The 24,461-nt window shown below is 35.7% G+C and overlaps 1 protein-coding gene across 1 annotated transcript; it reads left to right on the top strand.

Annotated features, from left to right (window-relative positions):
- The first annotated feature begins 386 nt into the window (after window positions 1–386).
- Window positions 387–23,451, top strand: LOC110455105 (RNA-binding protein 28-like). Its single transcript, XM_021505049.1, has 20 exons — window positions 387–546; window positions 1,765–1,810; window positions 2,693–2,901; window positions 3,235–3,352; window positions 3,760–3,890; window positions 5,287–5,387; window positions 7,532–7,607; window positions 8,127–8,219; window positions 8,852–9,097; window positions 9,273–9,422; window positions 9,751–9,811; window positions 11,277–11,386; window positions 11,980–12,053; window positions 13,112–13,247; window positions 13,617–13,681; window positions 13,913–14,068; window positions 16,251–16,400; window positions 18,888–18,962; window positions 20,330–20,689; window positions 23,274–23,451. Exons 1-20 carry the CDS (start codon window positions 405–407, stop codon window positions 23,394–23,396), a joined length of 2,622 nt encoding a protein of 873 aa, XP_021360724.1. The 5' UTR covers window positions 387–404; the 3' UTR covers window positions 23,397–23,451.
- The last annotated feature ends 1,010 nt before the right edge of the window (window positions 23,452–24,461 follow it).

Below are 24,461 nucleotides of genomic sequence, written 5' to 3'. Positions count from 1 at the left end.
TTGAAATTGATGGTGTCAGTAATAAGGTTTCCATCTTTCTTAAGAGACACTATGCATATTTTATCTGTTCTAATTGATTAAATGTACCAGAGACGTATATATTACGTAATATATACGTCTCTGAATGTACTAGAAGCGGGTGGGTTTTTTTGGGGGGGGGGGGCTTTATGGCCATTTGGCGGAAAAAATTTTTTATCTAAAAAAATCATTCAATATGTGGGAAATGCCATTTCTATGTTTCTATGGGAAGTATCTTAGACTGTTCAAACTTCAGTTGGATATGAATTTGGGGAGCAAAAACAAAACGAAAATATGAGCATTTTCTTCATTTACCACATGATTCATGTTTTCCGGTTAACACTTTAGACATTAGATGCACAGTTCCATTTCCGGTTTATTTCAACATGGCGGACGAGGCAACACATGTGCGAAAAAGCAAAACGTTGTTTTTAAGAAATCTGCCATATTCGACCACAAATGAAAAATTGGAAGAGATCTTCGGTGACATAGGACCTCTGAAGACCTGCTTTGTCGTAAAACCAAAAGGTATTTGAACTGATCGTGCTGATTCGCTTTGCAGATGTCTTCAGCAGGGCCGTTTTGGCCAACATCATATCGATATGGGTAATAATCCTGCATTTAGGTAACAGTTACCCATTTTAGTAACAATTTTATTACTAAAATGGGGAATAAAGTGAAGTAAAAACACAGAAAGTTCTTTTAAACACTTAGAGCGAAAAAGGGCGTCATTCTGTCAAATAAATAACACAATGAAGTACATCTGTGCACAAAAAATTATCAATTCTGATGTCTAACATTTTGTGAAAAGGACAAACCATATCACTGACTTTGTTCTCCATTGACTTCAGTGTGTAGTCAATGGGACTATCCAGTGCAAATGTGACAGGTGAGCATGATTTTTTATGTGTGCTTTTTATAGCTACTTTACAACACACTATAAGCAATGGAGGTGATACAATTTGTCATTTTCACAAAAATTTAGACAACTGAATTTACATATTTTTGTACACAATTGTATGTCATTGTATTTTTTATTTAATTATGTTGAAAGAATGGCGCCCTTTTTTGTTCATAATGTGTTAAAGAAATTTGTGTGTTTTTATTTCACTTTATTACCCATTTCAGTAATAAAAATATTACTGAAATGAGTAACTGTTACCTGAATACAGGATTATTACCCATCTGCGCTTTTGTGCCCAACCTGATAAAACGGTGTAATATGTGGAGTTAAGATTGTATTAAAATAATGCACTCACATGGTTTTTGCATATTAATTTTCCATGTTATGTCTTTATCAACATTAATTTCTTCATTTTAACTTTAGTTACTCGTAAGTATCATGTGTATGGAGATACGTCACATGTAAAAATCAAAGCAGATCATACGGAAAATTACCACACATCGTGAAATGTTCTCGGGGAATAGCAATATACAACTGTGACCAATCGAGTGAAAATATGCAGAGTGGGAGGACGTTTATAATAGTCAGTAGTTAATCAATTATACACAATTTATGTAAGTTTTTTGTGTGTAATCATGATCAATGAGCATTTTTTTATTATAATCGGCTCAGATTATAATATAGATTGTAAAAGTGTTGATTTCAAATATGTGTATTTTATCAATGAGAAGAGTTATATCCTTACAAATGAAATATAGATAAAACAATTATAAAAATAGGGTAACCATTATTTCAATTTTACATGTGCTAAAAATAAGCTTAGTGTTATTTTAATATTGCAGGTGCAGAAAAATGCAGAGGTTTTGGCTATGTGGCATATTCCATGTTGTAAGTTGACCAGAATTTATAGTGAAAATTGTCAAATTAATACACTATAAATCACTAAGATAGTTAGTAATGTAATAAATTTATGTTGATTTTTATTGGTAATATTTAAATTGTAAAATTTGACAAGATTAAATTGAGAAAATATATACCCATGGAAATGAATTACATATTGGACAAGTTATAAAGTGAATGTTTATCACACTCAGGTTGTTAAGTTTCAAAGACATGAGGTTTACAAACTTATATATCCAAAATTAAGGAGATAGATAAATATTATAACTAAAACCATCAGGAGTTAAAAAAAACTGTTAAAATCATACTATTCAAAAAATGCACTGGAAAACCTTTTTTTTAATCACGAGTAATGTTTTTGACTAGGAAAATCCAAGCAAGGGCGTTTTTCCAAGTGCTGTCTCTAGGAGTTGAACACATTGCTAACCCAGTGGCTGTGTTCAATCCATTGATCTTAAATCTATATAAAATATATTCATTGCCAATGCCATATGATATATATTTCTTTTGCAATTCCCCATTTACCAATTCCCATGCCATGCATTAAACAACAGAGGTGTTGTTAAATGCAAGTGTTTATTAACACCTTTCTTCAATTTTATTATTGAAATGTTGAATTATGGAACAATGCTGTCATAAAAACTGTGAAAGAAGTTTACTATTGGCAAGCATTGTTTGAAATGTTTATCAAACTTTGTTAAATTTTAAATTAAGAAAACAAAATCACTGATGACTGTTTTTCATTAACAAACTGAAGTTCAATTTTTATAAACATGATAAACAACAGTCATTCATTGTAGAACCTCTTGGAAGTAAATTGCAACTATTCTGGTTGAGCTTTGTATCAATATTGTATGTTTCGATTGATAGGGAGGATGCAGAAAAGGCCAAAGACTCAGTCAAATCTTTAGACGGGCGGAAGATCATGATAACATTCGCCGAGAGAAAAAAGGAAAACAGAATGCGAATGGGTACGGACAGGAAAGTTCCGCCTGTTAAAAAGGAGGTTAAAGAGGAAGCTGAAGAAGAAAAAAGCTCTGATGATGAGGAGAGTGACCGTGAGGAGAAAGACAAAGAAGGTGAGCAGATTCAGAAATGCAGTTTTCCAGATAAATCACATATGAAAGTTAAGACCTGGATTGCCTTTAAGGTGACATTGATGAATGTGGAATTTTATAAACAGATATTTGTGCTTACAATAAAGACACATGTTCAGTTCAGCATTAAAACAACAATTTAGAAAAAATGTAGTATGCAATATGTAGCAAAATATTATGATCAGGTACTTCATAACATGGAATAAATCCTGTTTTATGTTTATGTATATGGGTTATAAAATTAGAATCTTGTTAACAAAATATTTGTTTAAACCTTGACATATCTTTCATTACTGTTGTCATTGTTGTAATTAGGAAAACCAAGCGAGGTTGACAAGCAGCAGATGAAGTATCTGTGGTCTAAAACACTACTGGTTTCTGGCTGGAAAGATGGCACATCACTAGAGGATGTTCAGAAATACATAACAAAAAAGTGAGTTTAATAGCGTGATCAACAAACATCACACTTTGATATTAACAGAAAAATAAAACCATATCCAGGTTGTTCTCACAAAATAGTTTGTGGCTGTATCTTCTATCTGTAAAAACAAAATCCTGGTGTTAAACGAAGAAGACTTGCAATATTTACTTTAGATCTGATCAACTTAGTCGGAAGTCTTCTAAAAAACAATCTTAATTAAAATGTTGTGATTCCAAATTTCTGTCCATATTAAATGAAATTACAAGTTTCGATTTTCCAAATTATACATGGCTTAATTATATAATAAATGTCAATTGTTAAGAATCTTTTGAATATCAATGTTATCATTCTGTTTCAACATTTCTATTACTTGTCAGTTCATCATACATTTTCTTCTCTTGCCCATCTGTTGTTAACAGCAATGTCAAAAACATTGGCAAGTTGGAGTTTCCTATGAGAAACTGTGAACAGGCTACTGCCATGATGAGGTTTAAATCTATCCGAGACACGAACGCGGGGCAGCGGAAACTTGAGAGTAAACCAGGCAAAGGTATTACTGTTCAGTATCGTGTAACTAATGTTAATTAGTGTGTAAGATAAACAGCATCTCGATACCTCTTCATTAAGTTTCACAAAGTGTAGTGTTTCAAACAAACTTACATGAAAATCAGTATGATTACTACACTACATATTATATATAATAACTTGTGAAGGTTTGTGTAAGACGATGAATGTTTATGTAAGTTGGGTTGGTGCGTGCACATGTTCAGTCTGATGTTACAGTGTACTTCAAAGAAAACAAACATTGATACGCATCTGCATAAAGATCTTAAGTAATTAAATATGCAAACATATGAGAAAGTAGATATTTGTTTCAAAGTTTCGTGTTGGAAGTCAATTTCTGGGCATTTTGGACATCATTTTTGAGAGAGAGAAAATCGTTGCACAAAATATATGAGTAGAAGCTTTTTTCAGTATTTTCAGCCCAAAAAAGTACATGCGTGAATTACATAGGTGTGTAAATTATACGGGTTTTTATGGTATTCACAAAAATGAACTGATTCACAGAACAGTATGTCACTACAAGAAGAGACAATACAGGGGTTTGGTTAAGGATCCCCGTTCCACTGCCCAAAACTGTAACTGAACATTGGAAACTATTTTTTCTGGCATGACAATAGCTTTGTTAAATCATTTCTGAAAAGAAAACCATACCTTTTATGAGAAATAATAAAAAAAACAATAAACAAAATATAATCTACAGCATTGTTCCGAGTGTCAAATTTCGGTGGGGCCAAACTAGTATACGAACCCTGGACTTCCCATTGTTATACTATCGCTTTAACAGATTGAGTTATCTGGTCAACTGAGGTATCCTGGCCCACCTGTCAAACTGCTACAGTTATAGCCAAACTGAAGTTAAGGGGAGGTAACTGTATTCAGGAAAAGCAACAATAGTGTGGGACAGGGATCCTTAAACAAAAAAATGGTATTGCATGTAGTTACTTGACCAACTTGAGCAAATCACTTCAGAGAGGGAGGTGCAAAGGTATGAACAATTTGGACAAATCACTTTGGAAGGGGAAGGGGGAATAGAACAAATCACCTGGGAGAAGTTGGGGTAAGGTGGAAAGGTGGTGTTAGTTGAAGAAGTAAATCCCACTTTGATTCAGAAAATCTTAAATATTTTATTTTAGTCTGATTGAATTATTTTCTGACAAAATCTCAGCTTGTGTGATCTGTTTGCTTCTGCACATTCATTCCAAAATTCTTCACAAAACATATTCTATTTAGACAGTTCTGTGGTTAGAGTATGACCAATATTGGAATAAAAAAAAGGATAAAAAATGTAAAAATTGCTTTCAAAGTGCAAGAATGTGATCTAATGAGATTCAAATACATAAACTTGTGTAGGTTTTTAATGGCTTACGTTTTTTCTTACACAGGTAACATGTTGACTGTGAGGTGTCAGAAGGATTCCTTCAATGTAGTTTCTCAGAGAGCATTGAAACAGTGCCGACTCATTGTCAGAAACTTGTCCTTTAAAGTAAGTGCAAGTTCTTTAGCATTAATGAGAACAGCTATAAGTAGACATTTTTGATTATTAATATTATTCAATCCCAGTTACATACATCCCACCTGTCCTCATATGACCCTGGCTGTTGTGTCTCCCTAGTTACCCGTCCTCATATGACCCTGGCTGTTGTGTCTCCCTTGTTACCCATCCTCATATGACCCTGGCTGTTGTGTTTCCCTAGTTACCTGTCCTCCTATGACCCTGGCTTTTGCGAGGACGTTAAAACCCTGAGCAAGCAAAACAACATACACTCCAACAACGTTCATCAAATTATGACACTGCACCTTTGTATAATCACATACATGTGTAACTAATGAATTTTTGTACCTGTACGTCCTAATATGATCCTGGCTGTTGTGTTTCCCTAGTAACCTGCCCTCATATGACCCTGGCTGTTGTGTCTCCCTAGTAACCTGTCCTCATATGACCCTGGCTGGTGTGTTTCCCTAGTTACCTGTCCTAATATGACCCTGGCTTTTGCGAGGACGTTAAAACCCTGAGCAAGCAAAACAACATACCCTGGCTGTTGTGTTTCCCTAGTAACCTGTCCTCATATGCCCCTGGCTGTTGTGTTTCCCTAGTTAGCTGTCCTCAAATGACCCTGGCTGTTGTGTCTCCCTAGTCACCTGTCCTCATATGACCCTGGCTATTGTGTCTCCCTAGTTACCCGTCCTTATATGACCCTGGCTGTTGTGTTTCCGTAGTTACCTGTCCTCATATGACCCTGTCTGTTGTGTCTCCCTAGTAACCTGTCCTCATATGACCCTGGCTGGTGTGTTTCCCTAGTTACCTGTCCTAATATGACCCTGGCTTTTGCGAGGACGTTAAAACCCTGAGCAAGCAAAACAACATACACTCCAACAACGTTCATCAAATTATGACACTGCACCTTTGTATGATCACATACATGTGTAACTAATGAATTTTTGTACCTGTACGTCCTAATATGATCCTGGCTGTTGTGTTTCCCTAGTTAGCTGTCCTCAAATGACCCTGGCTGTTGTGTCTCCCTTGTGACCCATCCTCATATGACCCTGGCTGTTGTGACTCCCTAGTAACCTGTCCTCATATGACCCTGGCTCTTGTGTCTCCCTAGTTACTTGTCCTCATATGACCCTGGCTGTTGTTTTTCCCCTTTTTACCTGTCCTCATATGACCCTGGCTCTTGTGTCTCCCTAGTTACTTGTCCTCATATGACCCTGGCTGTTGGGTTTCCCTAGTAACCTGTCCTCATATGACCCTGGCTCTTGTGTCTCCCTAGTTACTTGTCCTCATATGACCCTGTCTGTTGTGTATCCCTAGTTATCTGTCCTCATATGACCCTGGCTGTTGTGACTCCCTAGTAACCTGTCCTCATATGACCCTGGCTCTTGTGTCTCCCTAGTTACTTGTCCTCATATGACCCTGGCTGTTGGGGTTCCCTAGTTACCTGTCCTCATGTGACCGTTGCTTTTGCGAGGACGTTAAAACCCTGAGCAAGCAAAACAACATACCCTGGCTGTTGTGTTTCCCTAGTAACCTGTCCTTATATGACCCTGGCTGTTGTGTTTCCGTAGTTACCTGTCCTCATATGACCCTGGCTGTTGTGTTTCCCTAGTTACCTGTCCTCATATGACCCTGGCTTTTGCGAGGACGTTAAAACCCTGAGCAAGCAAAACAACATACACTCCAACAACGTTCATCAAATTATGACACTGCACCTTTGTATGATCACATACATGTGTAACTAATGAATTTTTGTACCTGTACAGATATAAAATTGCAAATGGGTATTTTCATCATTTAGTCCAGTTAGTTATTGATTAACCCTTTCACCCCTATGTTACTTTAGTAGACTCTACCATGCATTGATCTGGATGAGTCTATTATGGTCTACAGTGGTGAAAGGATTAATCACATAAACACAGATAAATGAAATGGGCTATTGTGCCATAGTTTCAATTTTGTGTTCTATTAAATTAAATAGGTATTTGACCAAATCATAAATTATAAATATTTCTGGTAATGCTAAAAGACACAAAATTAATTTATGTGTTTTGGGCAATTTCCAAAAAAAACAACTTTTAATAAAAAGTAAGAAGTTATTCTTATACATGTCATAACGTTTCTTCCAGTGCACAGAGGACAAATTGCATGAATATTTTGCAAAGTTTGGTGAGGTCACAGAAGTCAAGATTCCATTAAAACCAGGTAATATTGCTAAATAATTTCAAAACAAAAAAAGAAACTTTCATGTACAAGTCTTATTACACTGTTCCATTACTGTATGGCTTAAGAAATGACTGGGAAAATCAAACTTGTCGCTTTTATTTCATAGTTAAACAAAACCTCATCGAAAACTGTTGAAAAATGTATATGGAAAAGGGAATGCACTAAATCTCATACATTACATGTAAGTTAATAGCTATTGGTAACATTGCTTCTACAGGTGGGTTTGTCAATTTGTTTTTACATTTTGGCTACAAACATTGAGACTTTGATTTTTTTGCCTGCCAAAAGTATTGTAGGAGTAAGTTTTAGCTGGATTAGACTTCCATCTAAAATGTATGATGTACCCACAAGTTAGCAATGGATTCCATACTAAAAGAGAACGGTGTTTTCCTGATTTTAAGGTATCTGACATAATCGTAAAACCTATTGACACTAATTCCTATTAAAGCTCTGACATGTGACCTTGCTGCACTTCCTATAGAAACTTATTTTTTTCAGATGGAAAGATGCTTGGGTTTGGATTTGTACAGTTTGAGCAAATAGAAGATGCCGACCGGGCAGTCAAAGGAATGAACATGAAACCTATACTGGGTAAGTCATATTTATAGCATGTCATCCCATTCACCCCTAAAGTCACATCTGAACCTTACCAAATCAAAGACTGGGCAAGTCCAATGTATAAATTTAGGGGTGAATGAGTTAGTGTTCTGACAGCAGCTTTAGTGTGTTAATTATTTTTAATGCCATTATAAATGGTCCATGCAGAGGCGTGAAAAATGTCCAAATTCTGACATAGCAAAAGAATATTAAAAAGGGTAATTAAATATTTTTAATTTAACTTTTTATTACATACAAAAAGGTATAAAATGTACAAAAGGCACAAAACCTTAAACCAAAATCTTGTATAAACTTATTGCATACCTTGCTTTGGAAAATATGTTTGTGTACGCAATTTAATATGGTAAATTTGAAATGGAAAAGAAAATAGAAAAGAATATTGTCCTTTAAATGAAATAGGACAATTCAATTGGAGAATATTTTACAAGAATCGTATCATGTACAAATGGAAAATATAAGATAGCCCACTTTTTAATACTTGCAGTGTGTTTATCATATTTGATATGGGAATGGGATAGTATTACAGCTTGCATTCTCTACACACACGGCTATGGTGCGAGTTCAACTTTGTAATATCTAGTTGTTTTTATTATCTTGCCTCACAGGGCGACCAGTAGCTGTAGACTGGACTTTGCCTAAGGACAAGTTTGTTGCATCTCAAACCAGTAAAGGGGAGGCAGAGCCCAGAACACAGGTTAGCAAATCCCAGACAGCGTCAAGAACACTGGATCGCAAACCCCAGATCAAAAAGGAATCTGTCATCAATGATGATGACGAACAGGATACATTGTCTGACGAGGGGTCATTTAGTACAGAAAATGAGGGGAGCGATAACATGGAAGAGGAAGAAGGTAATATAATTACTGATGAGTATTACACAATAAATTAAATAATTTTGTGTGGATTTCAAATTTGTTTATACTCTATATGCATAAAACTGAGCAAATTCTAATTTTGACATGAAGGTACATTCTCAGTTCTTATTAAATGTACATTTAGTTTGGAAATAAATGTTATTTGTGGTAGATTCAGAAGACAAGGAGGAGGAAGATGAGTCGGAATCAGAGTCAGATGATGAAGGATTTGCTGATGAAGATGACAAAGATGAAGATGATTCAAGTGATGAGGAAGAAATGGATGACGATTCCATCCAGGAAAACAGAAAAAAGAAAAACAGTACGTTTTTTGTTCAAATTTGATATTTAAAAGTTTCAAGTTCGTTGCAAAGATTTATTGTCAGATTGGAATCCCCCTGAACAGACTTCATTTTTAGTTTATAATCATATTTCAGTAAATTCATGTTACATCAATATAGCATTGAATGCATAATTTCCATCTTTCTCAAAGATGTGCCCTATATATATATTGTAAATGATATACCCAGGTAAGAATGCCACAGGATGTGAAATTTAAATGCTTTCACAGTAGATGTAATGTAGAAGCACAAAACCGTTTAAAGAAATTTATTGTCATGATGATTTAAAATTTGTTTGTATTCTTACAGAGAAAAAGGGGGGGATTCAACGGAAAAATGATGTAGAGGAAGGAAGGACCCTATTTATCAGGTACGCTGTTTCCATAAAATTCGTATGATTAAGCCACACAACAACATCATATTGTATATGTTTACCCTGTCTTGTTTATTATGCCCCTGCCATAAAATGGGGGGGGGGGCATATAGTGTTACCCATGTCTGTCCCGTCGCGTCCCATCCCGTCCCGTCCCAATTCAATGTAAACACTTAGCAACTTCATTCTTTGACAAATTTTGGTCAAACTTTATACAAAGGTCAAGTATGAGTATACTTCGGACATCATTGTATTTCAGAGATCCAAGGTCAAGGCCAAGTTCACACTTGCTATATATAGAAAATCATCAACTGATTCAATTTAAACACTTAGCAACTGCATTCAATATGTTATGGAGATGGTAATAACATACAGAAAAAACATGAATATTAAAATCAACTTTAAGTGTAGAACCTTGTGTGTGTGCATGTTTCAGGGTATCAAGATTAAAGTGGTTGTTACTTTTTATAGAACACTGAAACTAATGTCACATGGTAGCGGGGGTATGTCTTACAGACATTTTCTAGTTATGATTTGTTATTGTCATAAGTGTTTCACTTTTTAACTGATGCTTTGAGACATCAGGTGAACATGTCACTTTGTTAGGTCAGCTTCAATCTAGGAACATTATTACCAATATATTTCTCCAGAAGGAGCGAGGGTTATTATTTAGCTTGTGGCTAACATTTGTAAATCCATCCTTGATATCCAAGGGTTACGCTTACTTTCGCTCTCTGCACCCCTGGACTATGTCATAGCAAAATTGAAGACACACAGGAAGCTATTTGATTGGTGTCAGGGAAAAAAACCTGACCAATCACTAGGTTGATACTTGTTCTTTGAAGATTACAGAGGAGCGAGGCCCGACTTCAAAGCCAATAAGTTTTACCGTTACATCTTTTGATGTAAATCAAAGGATCAAACTATTCTTCTTGTCTCTTCCACAAGGCGGTGCACACTGAGCCTTCGATTTTGCTATGACATATTCCAGGGGTGAAGAGAATGAAAGTGAGCGTAACCCCTGGATATCGAGGATGTTGTAGTTCAAATTTATACTAAAGTGATGTACAACCTATGTACAAACAATTGTCATTTTGCCTGAGCTGGAGCTATTTAATTTGTACTGTAATATATTTTTGTGCTTATATTGGCCAGGATTTAAAAAATAAATGTTACACAAAATGTTCTAGTCTGCCCAGCTATACAAAGAGGAAGTGGTATGTTAAGAAGTAATTTTTGATGTTTTCAGTCAGATTGCAGCAAATACACCAGGGTAGTTAATATAAGTTCTTTGTTCTTTATATATGGCCATAGAGACAGAAAAAAGTTCTTGTCTGAATTCTTTGGTGATATTGATTATGACTCAAGGTTGTGGAGGCTTAAAACTCCCAACCATACACAGTGTCAGTATCTTACTTATCATAGTTTACCATTTCTTGTAATGTACATTTTTTGTCAACAGAAACGTCACATTTGAAACAGTTGAGGAAACGCTAGTAGAGGAGCTCGAGGAATTTGGACCAATTAATTACTGTCGACTGGTGATGGACCCACATACAGAGCACTCCAGAGGTAGGCTTTTAGATAGCTACATGTACCTGAAACTTAGTCCACTTATCATCCTATCACTTTAGTTAGGCAAAATAACAAATTTCACGGTTTCCAGAGCATGGCAACAAAATTGTTCAAGAACTGCCTGAAACTTTGTACACTTTGTACAAACTAGCACTCTCTTGGTGCGTTTTGCTACTAGAGGAGTTCTCATTTTCTTTTTTCTGTTGCCATGGAAAAAGGCAAAAATACGAAATTTGAGGTTTCTGAAGCATGATCTCAAAACTATTAAAAATAACAAATTGAAATTTTACTTGTACACTTATCAACCTAGCACTCTATTGGAGCCGTTTGCATTCAAGATGTATACAGAAAGTTTTGTACACTTGCGAAGCTAGTGCTCTTATCAAGCCTTTTGTGATTGGGAAGTCAATGTTTTGTAAAAGATTGTCTACATCAAAATATCAGTAACAGTGGTGGAATGGAGTTAATACCTGTTATTGTAATATTAACATATATATATATATATGACTGTGTCTTTCTTTTAAACAGGGGGCGCGGGGATAATGTCACACTTTGTGTTATTTTTTTTGTATTTCCTTCCCACTTAACAGGTATGGCATTTGTGCAATTCAAGACTGTTGAGGCAGCCAAAAAGTGTATGGAGAAAGCTAATGATGAATCTAGGGTGAGTTTTGTTCAACTAGTGTCATGTGATAGGCTGGGAAGTAGGTAACAGTTCAATGGACAATGCTACTGATGTCTGCCAAGGATTTGTTCATTATACTGTGGCTTAACCCTTTTACTGTTAAATCCCTGTAAACAGGGATACAAAAGGCTTCCTCTTGACAACGAATCCCTGTAAACAGGGATTTTGGGGGGGGCTGAATTTCTGTTATAAATAAACCCCAGTATAATACAATGTCTTTACAATACACTGATATAAGTTGGATAACTGATGATCATTGTAAAATATTAAAATAAAATTACCTAGTTAGTATAATACATTTTTAAGTTTTACATTCTATAAATATGAATATTTTAAAAAGTCTGTCAGGGAAGCTGTCGTCTTGAAGTTGATTTTGTGAGGGAATCGGTCGTTGAAAGGTTTAAATGAATAACTGTATTATTGTAAACTGGTTTTAACCATTGTATGACTTTTTCATATTTTCTGTCTGACTTGAAAAACTTTTTGAAAAACAACTAGTTCAGAATGGCCCAGGGGATTTCGACAAGTAGGTGTGGAACATCCTTTCGCCAAGAAGTCTGTATAGTTGTGCGTAAATGATGTGCATGGTCCATGCTCTTGTCATTTCCCTTAGCAAGCATTGTTATTGAATTTTTAGGATATGTTAGAAATATGATGGCCACATCAGGTGCATGGACCCAGTTGCCTATTAAATGGGATCATATCAAAATCAAAGATGGCCACCCAGCCTATGTTTGGCTGTGATGTTTTCTAGTAAATTTTAGTTCCACCTGACTAATTCTACCTTTGGTTTGAATAATCCTCCTGTAGTTCTGGATATTAAGAGATATTTTGGTTTTGGGTTGATATTATTTGGCTCAGTAAGATTCCAGGATAGCCGCTGTGGTCTTAAATATTTTCATCTGCATGTCTAGTTCAGGAAATATATGAGAAATAAGTGAGCAACACAGGCCACATGGGCCTCATGTCATAGTTTTATTTAAACTGTTGTATGGTGTCTGCTGTGTATTATTGTACCTGAATGTTAATGGTTGTAGGATGGGGGTATTACCGTGGAAGGGAGGAAGCTTTTTATTGCCTTGGCTGTGAGTCGTGACAAGGCAAAGGAATTCAAACAGGCGGAGAAGAAAAAAGAAGAGGATAAGAGAAATTTGCATTTAGCAAGAGAAGGCAGTATGTGAACGATACGTTTTATTGTTTTCATAAATTTGTCCCATAGATCAACACTTTTCTCTGTGTTTCTATTTTAGTTTAATTATGGTAACCTGATTGTCATAGTCTAAAGTTTGAAAACAATTTAGGTATGGATACATATTGATCATAGGTAATATTTGCTCAAGTGATGCATGCAAATGTAAACAACTATTTAACTGAAGTTCTCTTTGAATGAAAACATTTTTTTTATTTGTGTTGTATGTATAAATGTTTCAGTTAAAAGTTTGTATGTTTCCTTGATAAATATCCTGTAAAATTGATAAAATCTTAGTTTTCTTTGATGTATCTCACATTCATGTATACTAATGCACTTTGTATATTTTGTAGTGATTCGACCTGGTACACAGGCAGCTGAGGGTTTGTCCAAAGAAGATCTACAGAAACGAATAAAGGTATAATATGATCAGATGGAACTAGTTTCAATATCAGTTAGCTGTGAAACGCTATAATTATAAAAAACGGTTATTTTGTCTCTTTCTTTACTTTTCCTTCCTTAGGACAAACTTATAATTTAAAGATATAATATTTAAGGTTATATTTGAATGTGAATTTGTAAATTTCATAGTGATATAACCTTTTGAAATCGAAATGTGATGGTGATCAAATGTTTGCATTTGTTTCAGGTGGAAAACATGAAAAGGGAGAAGTTAAAAAGCCCTAGTATATTCATCTCGACAACTCGTTTGTGTGTCAGAAACCTACCGTTACAATACACAGACAAGGAACTCAAAACACTCTTCCTCCAGGTCGCTGGCGACAAAAAGGCTGTCATCAACGAGGTGGGTCAATGTCATATAACATGAGGTTTATACACATAAGGCTGTCATCAACGAGGTGGGTCAAAGTCATATAACATGAGGTTTATACACATAAGGCTGTCATCAACGAGGTGGGTCAAAGTCATATAACATGAGGTTTATACACATAAGGCTGTCATCAACGAGGTGGGTCAAAGTCATATAACATGAGGTTTATACACATAAGGCTGTCATCAACGAGGTGGGTCAAAGTCATATAACATGAGGTTTATACACATAAGGCTGTCATCAACGAGGTGGGTCAAAGTCATATAACATGAGGTTTATACACATAAGGCTGTCATCAACGAGGTGGGTCAAAGTCATATAACATGAGGTTTATACACATAAGGCTGTCATCAACGAGGTGGGTCAAAGTCATATAACATGAGGTTTATACACATAAGGCTGTCATCAACGAGGTGGGTCAAAGTCATATAACATGAGGTTTATACACATAAGGCTGTCATCAACGAGGTGGGTCAAAGTCATATAACATGAGGTTTATACACATAAGGCTGTCATCAACGAGGTGGGTCAAAGTCATATAACATGAGGTTTATACACATAAGGCTGTCATCAACGAGGTGGGTCAATGTCATATAACATGAGGTTTATACACATAAGGCTGTCATCAACGAGGTGGGTCAAAGTCATATAACATGAGGTTTATACACATAAGGCTGTCATCAACGAGGTGGGTCAAAGTCATATAACATGAGGTTTATACACATAAGGCTGTCATCAACGAGGTGGGTCAAAGTCATATAACATGAGGTTTATACACATAAGGCTGTCATCAACGAGGTGGGTCAAAGTCATATAACATGAGGTTTATACACATAAGGCTGTCATCAACGAGGTGGGTCAAAGTCATATAACATGAGGTTTATACACATAAGGCTGTCATCAACGAGGTGGGTCAAAGTCATATAACATGAGGTTTATACACATAAGGCTGTCATCAACGAGGTGGGTCAAAGTCATATAACATGAGGTTTATACACATAAGGCTGTCATCAACGAGGTGGGTCAAAGTCATATAACATGAGGTTTATACACATAAGGCTGTCATCAACGAGGTGGGTCAAAGTCATATAACATGAGGTTTATACACATAAGGCTGTCATCAACGAGGTGGGTCAAAGTCATATAACATGAGGTTTATACACATAAGGCTGTCATCAACGAGGTGGGTCAAAGTCATATAACATGAGATTTATACACATAAGGCTGTCATCAACGAGGTGGGTCAAAGTCATATAACATGAGACTTATACACATAAGGCTGTCATCAACGAGGTGGGTCAAAGTCATATAACATGAGACTTATACACATAAGGCTGTCATCAACGAGGTGGGTCAAAGTCATATAACATGAGACTTATACACATAAGGCTGTTATCAATGAGGTGGGTCAAAGTCATATAACATGAGATTTATACACATAGGGCTGTCATCAATGAGGTGGGTCAAAGTCATATAACATGAGACTTATACACATGAGGCTGTTATCAATGAGGTGGGTCAAAGTCATATAACATTAGATTTATACACATAGTGCTGTCATCAATGAGGTGGGTCAAAGTCATATAACATGAGACTTATACAGGTGGGTCAAAGTCATATAACATGAGGTTTATACACATAAGGCTGTCATCAATGAGGTGGGTCGAAAACATATAACATGAGGTTTATGCACATAATAATTTTGATATAATCTAGAATATATTCTTCGTTGCTTTGCTAGAATTTGTCGTCCTTTTATCTTTTTATAGTGATAGTAACATAATAATACTTACTATTTTTCATCAAATGCAATATACAAATACAATAAATGTTACTTTCTCAATAAAATAATAATACTTTCTGTTTTTCATCAAATACAAAATACAAATATTATAAACATTACTTTCTCAACTACTCTCCATCCATCTGTCTTTATTTATGTAGTGAAAACTGGATAATCAGTTACATTATATCTAATAACCCTTAAGTCGAGGACCTGTCCTTTTTCAAAAATATCAATTTTGTTAAGGCATTTCCAAGACCTGTCTTGGAAAAAGTGTAGGTTATTTGGAATATGTCCCGTTATTTGTTTTGTGAGATTTTCACCTGTCATAGGCCTGGTAATGTAAATGAAGTATTTTTTATTTACTGACAGAGTCGGATCATGGTTGACCTGGATAGAGTGAATGGGCAGGGAAAGGCCAAGTCACGGGGCTACGGCTTTGTCAACTTCACCGATCACAAGCATGCCCTCCAGGCTCTCAGGGAGGCCAACAACAACCCTAACCTCTTTGAGGAGAAGCGGGTGGGTATATACTGAACATGTAATGCACATGAATTGATATGTAGAGTAAAACCTGGCTAACTCAAACTCATGGGGACCAGATCAATAGTTCTAGGAATACATGGTATTCAACAAATTCGAGGTTAGACCGATATTGTCATTTTTATACGCCCAGCAAATTTGACGTGAGTATTATGGTATGGCGGCCGGCGTAAACTTTTGTTTGTCCTGCAATCTCCTCCTACATTTTTCAACCAGTCTCTTTGAAACTTGGTAGGCTTTATAGTCATGATATCAAGTTGTGTTTAATGAGTTGGAGACAAATCTTTTGATTAATTGTTTTCCTCAAACTGTTAGAAAATTAAAGAAAATCAAACATTGACTTTGTAGTGATAGGTGAGATTTATAGCATGCTAGCTTGCCACTCTTAAGGTGATGCAAATCTTATTTTAATGCAAGATAGTATATAACACTATATGGCATTTGTTCTGCCCTGCAGTACTCTTCTTTATCAGGTAGGATGGCAGACAGCACAAGCACTGCCAATATAGTGGATAGTAGATGATATAAGTAAAAAGAGGTTTGATAAAGATGACAACATTGAAGAAGATAAAAATGGCTCTGTAATAATAACATATAGCCATCTAATTAAGAAATAATTAAAATAAAGAATTTACATATGTAACATACTTGTTGTACAGGTAAACATAGCCCCCTCCATTCTGTATTTGGCTACGTTTATTTTTCAAAATATCAAAACGAAAGGAACTCTTCAATCATTTTGAATTGAAGAAAAAATGTAATCCCTGTTATCATAATGTTGATTGATAACAAAATTAACAATCACGACTTATTCAAGTTTGAATATCTTTAAAGATAGTCGAGAATCTGCTGTGTGATTTCCGCTTAATATTGCCATGCCAAAATATGGTTTTCACACCCAGTGAATTAACACTTCTGCTAAAACATTGATGACGAACATAGTAAGGAAATAATCAATATGCACACAACAGGGTAATGGTACAGGTACTTAATGTTACTGCTGTTAATCCTCTAATTATCAGACATCCGGTCTACACCTGTATAAAAACCCAGATTTGGACCGTAGTCTGTGCCTCGAGGCATGTCAATTGCTCGTGGTAGGTGATATACAGGTGCGTTTACCTGTTCAACAAATGGATAGCTTATATACTAAAGTTTTCAGTGGTTTGGAATAAATCAGTTAGTGGAAGACATGGTATTTGAGCAATGGCAGTTCGAGTATCCGAGGTTAATTTTCAAAGAGTATATAAGAACACTGTCGGGACCAATCAAACTGTTCGAGGAACAGGGGGTATTCGAGTAATGCGAGTTCCAGTAAGTGGGGTTTCACTGTATACGTACATATTGATTAATCATAACTACACTGAAGGAGAAGAATTCATTTTATTACATTTTTGCCAGTGAAATATCAGATTCTATCAACTTAATAAAACTGATATCTTTCACAGTGTGACAAATATCAAAAGTGATATTTGCACAGTGTGAAAATATAACTTTTTGATATTGACCAATCATAACGGTATCTTCTATTCGTTGCATTCAAAGGCAACAATTTTTTGTTCAGATTCAAATGAAGCAACGGTAGAATAAGTGGTTGTTATGGTAAATGTTTGGTACACACACTTAAGTATTTACGTAAATATACAATTGATAACATTTCTATAAGCAATAATACCAGAAAACAGCAGAAAACGTCTGAATTGCGTTGAGTATCCCATTCAAAATGGCGCACAGCCTTGTTGTCAAGTGTGACGCCATATCGTCATTAGGATATGGCGCTAATTATTACTCTCCTGATTCCAGCCCTTTTTTCATGCATTACATTTTTCTTGTTTTATGCTTTAAAAAGTAATAAATAGAAAATTTAATGGTGTCTTCAGTAATAACAAATATATATCACTTGTGGGACTACTATTTTGATATGTTTCACTCGTGTTGCGCACTCGTGAAAAATATCAATATATTAGCCACATTCGTGAAATGTATTTGTTATTACTGACGCAACCATCAAATATCCTCTATTTATCTATCTGTCTGAACAAATTGGTTTAACTGTTACTTCAGTATACTTCTCACACACATGACCCACACTAGGGCCAGAAGTCTGTAACCTGTTATTGGCAAATAATTTTACAATACATTTCATCAATTTTCTAGATTTGTTCGAAGTGCCAAATTTTCTTAATTTTTCATTGAAATAGTAAAATATGTATGTAGTTATGGTAAGAATTCACCTCAAAACACCTGATGAATTGCAGAATATTTAACTTCCAACGGAAATGTAATATTTTATTTTTTTATTATTATTTAAGAAGTTTTAAGATTCTTGAAAACAAACTCATTTAAGAAATGTGCGTAAATTCCCCTAATTGATCTTGAAGGAGCTCTTGTTTGGTACAAAACTAGTTGATGTCTTGATGCTGTTGAAGTACAGTTTGATTTTCACTCTTATTTCATATTTTACAGCGACTTATTGTGGAATTTTCTCTCGAAAACAAGACAGCTCTACAAGCAAAAGAGAAGAAATTGGAGAGACACAAGGTAGCGATTCAGTAGTCTTGCCGTCATTGATTTGGGCTTATATAGTACATTGTCTAAACTGCACCCTACATAATTAGGAAACCTGTATAAAATGTCTTCTTTTAGGACATATTTAGTTTGGCCAAGTTTTCAAAGCTAAATTAGTTTAGCAGCAACTTTACAGATAACTTATGTCTGGTTCCAAGTTGTATGTATACGGAGAAACATAAATGAATGTCAAGTTTACAGGTAACTTATGTCTGGTTCCAAGTTGTATGTATATGGAAAAACATAAATGAATGTCAACTTTACAGATAACTTATGTCTGGTTCCAAGTTGTATGTATACAGAGAAACATAAATGAATGTCAAGTTTCAGATATTTCCCAAAAATCACATTTTGAAAATTTGCATTAATGATTTGGTCTTTGAACAATTAGGCCCTAGTGTTTGACTTATATAGTAATGATAGGGCTATTTATATAAAGGATGGTGAACTGTTTCCCAGTCTTAGTGATAATGGGAGCAACAGTGGCTTAGTGTTTAAGGCATCACACATCTACGGTCACTGGTTTGCAGGTTCGAGGCCTACATGGGACAGTCCAACAGTGGCGTAGCAAATCATTTTTCAGAGTTTATACTTACAGAAGGCCGAGCGCCCAAGGCGCGTAGCGGGGGAGGATATGGGAGAGGGAGTCAGAAGCAATCTACCAGGTTCTGGGAACTCATTTTAGTCTGCTTATTTACAAGTGAAACTCAACTTTTTATATGAATAATAATATTAATTTTGTACTTCACTTCATTGTTTTGGATTTACATAAACCTTAAAGGTGTCAATGTGTAGAGACAAAACACACCAACACTATCTTATCAGACAATTAATTTCTTTCCTTTTTATGATTGATAATGACAGTCCATATAAATCATCAAAAAAAAATCAAAATCAAATGTATGATTAAAACAATTCTTGAAAATTTAAGTGTATGCTTGAGCATACAAGTATAGATGTATGCTACACCACTGTCTGAGTAGTCCGGTTTTCCTCCACCACCAAAACCAGGCTCATCTATAATTGACCATAGCTGTCTATAGGACGTTAAGCACAAATAAACTAAAATTCTCACTCTGTGTGTTGATTAACTGATGTTTTTAAGTCTCTGTGTGTCAATAAACTGGGGTTTCTAATAAAGAATGTTTTAACGCCCCCCCACCCTTGTCGTATAACATGGTAAAAACACCATTATAAATAGTATGTAGTAGTTCTAGCATGTTTAAGATGTTAATATTTTACAGCTAATACAGGAATAGATATGATCATTTGGTTGTGATAATAAACCTCTGTGAATGAGTTAGCTGATGTTTCTAATAGAGTATCACTTTGTGTGGCAGGCTAGACAAGCACAGCTGGAACAGAAGCGAGAGACTGCTGCGACCAACACTGATGTGAAGGAGGAAAAACCGAAAGGACGACCAAAGAAAGACAAGACATCTACATCAAAAGACAAATTAACTGATAAATTTATTGGTAAAATTGAACATGAAGAAGGCAGTGAGGATAAAAAACTTCCCAAAGGTCTTCCCTCTCATTGGGGAGCCAAGGTACGGCACAAGCCCCGACAATCCAAAATTGAGTTGGAGAAAAAACAGAAAAAGAAAGCCAAGAAACTACGTCAGAAGCAACAACGTGGAGAGGCAGTGATTTCACAACCTATTAGCAATAAACGGCAGCACGCAGAGCCCTCAGCCCAGGTAAAAGGGGAGATAATTGCTGTTAATGTGTGTGTGGGGGGAGACAATCATGTTGAGAAACAATTGCTACTGGGGGGGGGGGGGGGGGGGNTGCTCAATGAAGAAGATTGCAAACTGGAGGGATGGAAGTAGGGAAATGATGAAGCCTAGCATGATGAACCTCTTTATATGTAATTTGTCTTTTTTTATTTTACTATGTTTGTGAATGAAAATATTGAAATCCAAAAATTGTGGGTTTTTTAGGTCACCTGAGCTTTAGCTCAAGTGACCTATTGCTATCCGTTTTCGTCCGTCGTCGTCCGTCGTCCGTCGTCCGTCGTCCGTTAACATTTTACATTTCAAACTTAAAGTCAAGTTCTGCTGGGCCGATTGAACTGAAAGTTGGTAGGAATGATCGCCTCATGGTCCTGACAAAGTGTTGTTATTTTTCGGGTCGATCAGAAATCCAATATGGCCGCCACGGCCGCCATTTTGAAAACCTATTTCAAACTTAAAGTCAAGTTCTGCTGGACCGATTGAACTGAAAGTTGGTAGGAATGATCGCCTCATGGTCCTGACAAAGTGTTGTTATTTTTCGGGTCGATCAGAAATCCAATATGGCCGCCACGGCCGCCATTTTGAAAACCTATTTCAAACTTAAAGTCAAGTTCTGCTGGACCGATTGAACTGAAAGTTGGTAGGAATGATCGCCTCATGGTCCTGACAAAGTGTTGTTATTTTTCAGAAATACAATTTGGCTGCCATGGCCGCTATTTTGCTACTAAATTCTAATAGGCCGATCTCACTTAAAATTGGTCTAGGAATGATCAGCTCATGGTCCTGACAAAGTTAAGTTAACATTATACTATTTTTTACTCAAATTGGTACATATTTCAACAAAAAAAAATAATACTGTAGACTCAGGTGACCGTTAAGGCCCATGGGCCTCTTGTTTGGTGATACAAATTTGTTTAATAGATGTTTAATATCCCTGTCATAATTAGAAAGTACAGAAAGATCCCATGGTAATCTTTAGAGACAGCAGACCTAATTGATTAAAGAATAAAGTTAATTAGAATGTATCTGTCCAGAATCTGCTAATATGATTGGTAAAGGCATGTGACACGTTGGCCTCATATGTTCCATATTCTGTCAATAGAACTGACTGAATATAAACTCAATATCAATCATGCTGTTGCAATAGAGAGGCTTCTTTAAGTTGGGGCATCATAATGAAAAGTTATACCCCTCCCTATAAAGTTATACCCCTCCCTATAAAGTTATACCTCTCCCTATAAAGTTATACCCCTCCCTATAAAGTTATACCTCTCCCTATAAAGTTATACCCCTCCCTATAAAGTTATACCTCTCCCTATAAAGTTATACCCCTCCCTATAAAGTTATACCTCTCCCTATAAAGTTATACCCCTCCCTATAAAGTTATACCTCTCCCTATAAAGTTATACCCCTCCCTATAAAGTTATACCCCTCCCTATAAAGTTATACCCCTCCCTATAAAGTTATACCCCTCCCTATAAAGTTATACCCCTCCCTATAAAGTTATACCTCTCCCTATAAAGTTATACCCCTCCCTATAAAGTTATACCTCTCCCTATAAAGTTATACCCCTCCCTATAAAGTTATACCTCTCCCTATAAAGTTATACCTCTCCCTATAAAGTTATACCTCTCCCTATAAAGTTATACCTCTCCCTATAAAGACTCTATTGCAACAAAAATGTTGACACTCTGTATTTGATGTAATAATCAGCCTGGGGAAACTGGAGTGATTACAGAACGTTCCATCAATCTCAAATATAGTTATACTGAATAACAAACATTATTGTCAAGGAAAGGAATGCGATAGGATAGAGGGGGTTAATATTCGGTAAGTAGTTTATATGATTAAGATTATGATATGATTATTTATATAGAATACGGTATATTAAAGCCGTTTGAATACACTTACTGATACAAGAACTGTCATCAGTAAAGTAAATTTATTATGGAGTATTTTAATGACTGTAAATGAGATTTATATCGGGAGAATTGAAGAGCTACTAAACAATCATGGAATTTTACATTGCAATTTCAAATTCATTGTTGTTATCTATTTAAATATGTAATATTTCTTCATGGTCAGTTTCATCTAGGTTAATTCTTTTGCTTTAAAATTGTCAGTAAAACCTGTAATGAATCTATCCTTGATGTGCAACTGAATCAAGTCACTGAAATAATTGTTGCTAATTTACATGTGCTGCATAAAGTCATCTCCAAAAGATGGTAAAGTTTCCTTTATATAACAACAATAAACTTTGTGTTTTTCTGCGACCTCCAATGTGTATTAAACTTGAAACACGCTGCTGAAATTTAGATATGAAATCTAATTTTGATTTCTTGGTGAGGCAGTATCTGCTGCTGCCAGTGGCAGATTGTGTGTGATTGGCGAGGGCAGAGATTACAGCTGTCTCTAGTGAAAGAGTTAAATCAATTTGCAGTCAGTAAAACACTCTACTAGAATAAAATAATTCCTGCTGTTTTGGCAGACAAGTCTTAGAACAATTTGAAAGAAGTATACACTTTAACCTAGTAATTTTCTTTTTCAGGCTCCTCCATTGAAAAAGAAAAAGCATTCAAGCAAAGAGAAAAGAGATGACTTTGATAAACTTGTCAACAGATATAAACAAAAGTTCACAGCTGGCAATACTTCCAAGTGGTTTGAGAGCTAATATTGTTCATGTAAATTGTTTTCTGTAATATAAATGTGAATATTTACCTCAATGAGTCTGTGTTTTTTGGATAGTCTTATTCTTTACCCCTACAGAACTGCTAGTTTGTTAACCCGTAAGTACCAAACGGTAAAGAGTATATGCTGCCTTACGCATTATGTGTGTGATTTGTGTTTAAGATGTCTCTAAGGCGTTCCTTGTTTCAGATGTCTAGGTCAAGGTCACTGTTACAACCTATAGCAAATATTTGTGATCACTCTAGCAACAATAATAAGAATACAAATTCATGTTTCAGAGTGTTTTAACCAAGGGCAAAGGCACACTCTACTTTCAATTTAGCTACTTTCTAAACCCTCCTTAAGAAAACTGAAATATCAGTTTTAAAAAAAGTGAAATCCATGATCAGGGAATGATGTTGATAGAGACATTAGAGTGATGTGTATCTAGTTACAGTTGACAGGTTTCTCTCTAACAGACTGTTGTACTGACAAGGGGATCTTTATCATTTACGATGCCTTGTTTACCTTTACACCACACCCGTATAGTCATTATATGATCCTACCCTGGTCTGTAGGCAATCATAGGTGGTATAGATATCATGTTTGAAGTTTTACATCCTTATTGGCTCATCGGGATCCTCTGTTGTTCATCTGTCAAATGTTCATTTGTACTATTCCAGAATGACTGAATAGATTTTGACAAAATTGATATGGAGTATCCTTGGCCAAAGAGAACTCAACTTTAGATGAATGCAGAGAGGTTCGGCACAATAAATTTAAGTCTTTTAAAGAGTGCTACCTTGCAGGAAAACATATTATTGCCAAATTCTGTTTAAAAGATCACTGGACCAATGGGACTCTGTGGTGCAAAAACAAGGGGTGTGGTATTGGGGCATATATGTGGGCCCCAGTAGGAAAAGAAGGTGTAAATCTTGAAAAGATTATTCTTTCAGTACAAGTTTAATTGTAAGCTATTTTAACCTTATCTGGTAAAAGGGATAATTTAAAGAGTGTATGTACTTCCGGGGCCGGGATGAGGCCAAATATTGGAAAAAAAAAAAAAAAA

The sequence above is a fragment of the Mizuhopecten yessoensis genome, unplaced genomic scaffold (assembly GCF_002113885.1).
Source record: "Mizuhopecten yessoensis strain PY_sf001 unplaced genomic scaffold, ASM211388v2 scaffold8131, whole genome shotgun sequence".
NCBI lineage: Eukaryota > Metazoa > Mollusca > Bivalvia > Pectinida > Pectinidae > Mizuhopecten > Mizuhopecten yessoensis.
The sequence above is the reverse complement of the archived record's forward strand: the minus strand, read 5'-3'. Positions and strand labels throughout refer to the sequence as shown.